This window comes from Morone saxatilis, unplaced genomic scaffold (assembly GCF_004916995.1).
Source record: "Morone saxatilis isolate NCDOM2014 unplaced genomic scaffold, NCSU_SB_2.0 Contig6, whole genome shotgun sequence".
NCBI lineage: Eukaryota > Metazoa > Chordata > Actinopteri > Moronidae > Morone > Morone saxatilis.
The window spans coordinates 7,611,562-7,617,039 of NW_023340206.1; the positions used below are offsets into that span (position 1 = coordinate 7,611,562).

Genomic DNA, 5,478 nt, shown 5'->3' on the forward strand with positions numbered 1-5,478 from the left:
CTTTAGTTACAGCTCTCTCTCTCTCTCTCTCTCTCCCTCTCTCTTTCTCTTTCTCTCTCTCTCTCTCATCTGCCTCGCTCCACTGGCCTTGCCTGCATACTCTGACCCACAATCCAATACTGCAGTAGAAGCCAAGATCACACAGCAAGCTCCACAGAGTAGATTCAGGGACAGAGCCGGCCTCGGCCAATCACAGATAAACACAGAGATTGGCACCCAACCAGAAACACTCCTAAGACCGAATTCAGTCAAAGAACCAACCACAGCCAAGCAGAGCGGCGGACAAACCAATGAAATCTGACCCACAGGAGAGCTCCCATGGCTCAGACTGCAAATGAGCAAAGCCTGGTTGTGACTGCTCGGGTTTGAGCTCCATCCACGCAACACTGTTCTGCTTCTGTTCGCTTTTTTTTTTTTTGCATATTGAGTGGCAAAATCTATAAATCTGATATATTTCAGAGGGTGACTAGCCCCAGCAGCCTTTATGTTAACAGTCAGGAGGCAGTGGGAATTAAAGAAGCTGTTGTGTGATCAGCCCACTCTCTCCGTTTAGCATGTGCAGCCTTGTTATCAAATATACGTTATCGTCAGGGGTACGTGATACATACTTAGTAGTGCTTGTACGGAGGCATTGCTGTTTGGCTTTGTATTAGTGCTACTAAAATATACTTAAATAACCTTTTTCCTTCACGACAATAAAGTGGGAAAAAATCTATCATACTTGTGAATGAAACCCCAAAATCAATTTCTAGATTGAACTTGGTACATTCAAGCCTTTTATCTCCCCCTTTTCAGTTTTTTCATGCCCAAGAGCTCTCATAGACCGAGCATCATTATGGGGTTTTTGATTTCACGGCCTTGAATTGTAGTAGGAATATTAATAATTAATGTCAGAATACAGTATCTACACAGCTTTGGGAGAAGTACAGAAGATACTCTGGCCTTGAACGGGAGGATTAGGAGAACAGAAATCCATAGAGCAGTCTGTTTGTCTGACTGTCTATGGGTGTTGTCACCAGCTAAGCACTTCCTGCTATTGTTCCTTAATGTTTCTCCTTTCTTTACTAGAGTTCCTCGTCTACAGCTCATGTCCTCACCTCCACCGCCCACTGCCCTCGATTCCTGCGTTATTAGAAAGGAAGCGTACACGAAGACCGACCACCGATGAGGCTGCGATTATTATTGTTTAACCTTGCGTCTCCGTGGCTGTTCTTAAGCAGTTTGAGTTTTCACAGTCAAGGAAAGTACATAGTGCCTTTTAACCTCACGGCAGTAGCTACATTGAAAATCCCCTAATTCATAGTTCAAAGCCTTGTTGCTCGTGGTCGACAATCTTCCCGTATTATCTCGCATCAAACAGGTAGTTTATGATGATAACTGGGCCAGATTTCTTGTGATTTCTTTTGAATAAAATGCCTCCCTGATTTCAGTCCCCATTTGTAAATAGCGTGCAATGTAAGCTGACAGCGGCTTTGTGAATTGCCGATGTTTTAATGTTTCCAGCTGTTTTAAATCGAGAACCTCGCGTGAGGGGCCTTAAATATGCACTTGATGTCCGCGTACATGATATCACGCTAATAGGTCCCAGGCAACATTCCTCACCAGCTGATGATGAAATAATGTAGTATGAATATTATTTTGCCCTGGCCTTGGAAGTAACGCAGGGTTAGTACTGTGGGAAGAAAGTGAGTTATACATGGCAAACATTTGTGCACCATTTCTTGTCTGCACCTGTCTGTTAACGTGTCCTCCAGTGGCGAGGACAGCTTGAAGTACTTGTTTTTTTCAGTAATACACAAAATGGAGGCAGCAATAAAGAGAACACGTGAAAGATCTGCCGCCACCCTCTTGAAATGATTCAATAAGAGAAAAAATACAGCTTGAAAGTTTGTGGAAATTCTGTTTTTCTAAAGTAAATACCAGGAGTGTTGTGTGTGTGTTTTTCCTCAGAGCTGATTATCCCTCCGCAGCAATAGAGAAGTGGTAAAATATGTGTGTCTCTCCTGTAGTTGTGGTACTTTTAAACCTGTGCCTTCTCTGCTTAGTCTTGTTGTTTTTCTAGCTTTTAGTTTGATCCAGTGAGAACATGTACAGTGTGATGTAACATTTATGATAATTACGCAGCCCATGTACCTTTTTAGTGGTCATTTTAACCCAGCGCATGTTAATGTGCTGGAAATACACGTAAGTGGAGAATCGTCTGCCCCGTCGGGAATGTAACCGCTAACCCTCGCAGTGCCATCGACAGCTTATTGAAATTCAGTTTCCTCGCCGGAATGAGAAATTCCTCCACATACTTAACCCTTAGTTTGAACTCCTTTCCCGCTCTGCATGCACGCAGCGCACTTCCCCCTGCAGGCAGAGTCACTCCTACAGAACAGCAGGCAGTAGAGGCCCGCAGGTTGAGGGCAGCCGAGGCCCGCAGTAGGCCAGGGTTGATAGCTTTATCTGCGGATGGGAGCAGAGGAGAAGAGTTGGCGCCGTGCCCAGCAGAGCTACCGCTCCATCGCGTCACCCTCTGCCCACACAGGCTAGCTTGACCTTGGGCAGGGCACAGTCACCCTCCTCCCTCCACCCCTTCATAACAGACCCCCCACCCTCTCTTCCCGGCTGGAGGAAAGGGAGGAGCTGGGAGTAAGGGAAACAAACTGGCACATCATGTTTCCCTTATCTGAAATTACCCACAACGCAGGCTATGTACACAAACACACACTCTGACATTGGCTCAAACTATTTCTCCCAGACGTTAACTGGAAGTCAGCAAGCAGACTGTCTGTTTCGCAACTGGACACATTTTGGCTTTTCTTTTTTCGTTCAAAACACATCTTTCACGCGTTATTCAGTAGAAGGTGGGAGTTCAATCAATCTCTCAGTTTGGGACATTTCATTTTCATGGTCATCTTGCAGTTTTTGTTTACGTTTTTAATGATGGTTCTTTCAAACCCTTCGCCCCTGCATGTGTTTGTTATGTCCTTCAGGCTAGAGTTTAAATTGGTATTTCCATTGATCTTGAAAGGCAGCAGTCTTTGCAGGCAGACAGTTATTTTTCAGCTGTGTATTTTTCCTGCATAGACAGTCGCAGTAACAGTATCAATCTGTCTCTGTAGCTGGTTTAGCAGACAAGAAGTGTCTGTATGTCTATGTATGTATGTGTATATAGATATAGTTTGCACTCTTGCTTTATTAGGAAAGGGTTGATGTGATTTCCATCAGAGTGTGTGCATAGAAAAGTGTGTCGGTGGACAATGATCGATAAACAAGGCGATGAAATGGCATAAATTAATGAAGCTGTTGAGCGGTCTAATCTTCTCTCCTCACCACACATGCTCATCAACACTCACAAACTGCCTCCATCTTAGCCTCTTGTCACCCAACTATTTCTTTCACTCTGTTGCTACTGCAGAGCACAGCTCTGTTTTTCTAGAAATTTGAATCGACTCAACTCCTCTGTCTCTTCACAGCGGCGCAGGGTGAGGAGAGGGAGTGTGCCTTCACAGACCAGCACCAGCAGTGGGAGGTGGATCGAGTGGCGGGGGGCGAAGGCCGGGTCTCCCCAGAGAACACCACCATCCGATGTGCCAAGGGCAGCCACTGTTTTGGACTGTGGGAGAAAAGTCCTCCAGGCGAAGTGCGACTTGTCAAACAAGGTAAAACTTCAGAGACTGCCTCGAGGTTTACTTGTACAACTACCAACTTTAAAGTGAGACTGTGTGACATTTTTGAAGAGTATTTACTGTTGCCACAAGTGACAGTTACAGATAATGGTGCTGGAACAAAGTGTAACAGTCGCAAAAAGTTGGCAAACTGGATTAGTAATATCAATGTAGAGCAATATACACTTAAGTTTTCTAACATTGGCTAACATTTAGCCTCCATAGTAGTGCCTCTTGTAGTGATTGGACCCTCACCGCCCCCATCCTCTTCTGTCTCCGCTCTCCGTCAGGTTGCTGGACACATCTGGGCGACCACCAGGCTTGCCGTGACGACCGCTGTGTCGTGACCAACCTCCCCCCACAGATGCAGAATGGGACGTACCACTTCTGCTGCTGCGGCAGCGACATGTGCAATGTCAACTTCACAGAGGACTTCCCACCGCCCAGCCCCACCACTGCGCAACCCATCTGTAAGGACACGTGCTTGCACAAAGTGGAACCACAGTACCAATCACTGCTGCGCTCTGTACATGTAGTCACACAATAGATGATATTCTAAACGTGCTTGTTTTGTAGTCAGTTTCTTTGCCAAAGGATTCCTTTCTAGTCATGATGCATCTTTTTTTTATATGACTGGTGATCAGCCAGATAGATTTAAAGCCAGATTTCAGCCTACGCTATTATGGCTTTAGTATTGAATTTTGTGCTGGCCATTTTTTGAAAGTACAGGCAGTGAGGGAAATCACTTTGCTATTGATCAACTGTGACATCGGGTCAGTTCAAATGCAAGTTTAAACTATGAGGGAAATTGTCTTGTATTGAGAACATAGCTGAATGTAGCTGCTCTGTCATTGATTACTACTTGAATAAATCCTTCAGATAGTGTTTTTCACACAGATAAGTTGACTCGAAGACACTTTTTAGTAACCTGACTAGGCCAGATGCTTTATTACACAGAACAGAGGGGCAGGCACTTTAAAAAAATATTTAGCAGGAGATTTGATGAACCATCTGTCGCTCGCTGTCTGTCACAGGCCAACTTCCAACCAATCAGATCAATGAACCATATAACGTCGTCAATAACCACATAGCTTGGAGCCTGGCACGATGGCCGCTCTCGTGATTTGCTGCCTCCCAAGGTTACATCTTAAGCTTTCATGGAGCAATTTCTCGTACCAGAGAGAATCTGCGGTCACAATCAACATCAACAATCAACATCAACAATCACAACACAATTGGGTGCGTTAGGCGAGGGCAATGAATGAAAGAAACATGACTAACAAAAGAAAAGAATGGGAGAAATCAAACGCAGGCCCACACAGTTCTGAAACACAAAGCTATTAACAGAGAAGAATGAAAGGATGTTAGATATCAGAGCTTTTTGTACCTACACCTACCTACTTGTAACTACTTTCTCTCTCCTCCTCCTCTTCCTCCTCCTCTTCCTCTGCTGCATCATTCAGCCACACGGCTTAGAACTGAGCTTTCTGATTCCAATCCTTTGTGAACCTTGACAACTGAATTGCAGAGATAAGTTGGTTTGAGATCAGATAGGCTTTGCAATTTGCTCAGTGTGATATATAGATTATATGCACTAAAGAGCCATAAAAGTGGTTGTTACCGAATTCTGTTTGTATCGATGCTCGCCCATTGTGTTTATTAAGTTGCCGGTGTGTTCTTAGTGAGGTGTCAGACAAAGCAAACAGATGTTAATTGTTCCTTCCTCTCAAGGTTTAGCTGTGAATGAAAGCAATGTGTGTGGTAGAACGAGGGGGAGGAGGGGGAGGGCAGATGATGGAGCAACCGCCGCCATCAGCCCCCCCCT

General features: G+C 44.9%; 1 protein-coding gene across 1 annotated transcript in view; it reads left to right on the top strand.

Moving 5' to 3' along the window:
* LOC118340053 (bone morphogenetic protein receptor type-2-like) overlaps positions 1–5,478 on the top strand; it is a gene marked incomplete in the record, with an annotated part of 29,270 nt that overhangs the window by 5,725 nt on the left and 18,067 nt on the right. The window contains 2 exon segments of the mRNA XM_035677901.1: positions 3,462–3,647; positions 3,944–4,123. Coding sequence (XP_035533794.1) covers positions 3,462–3,647; positions 3,944–4,123 — 366 coding nt within the window.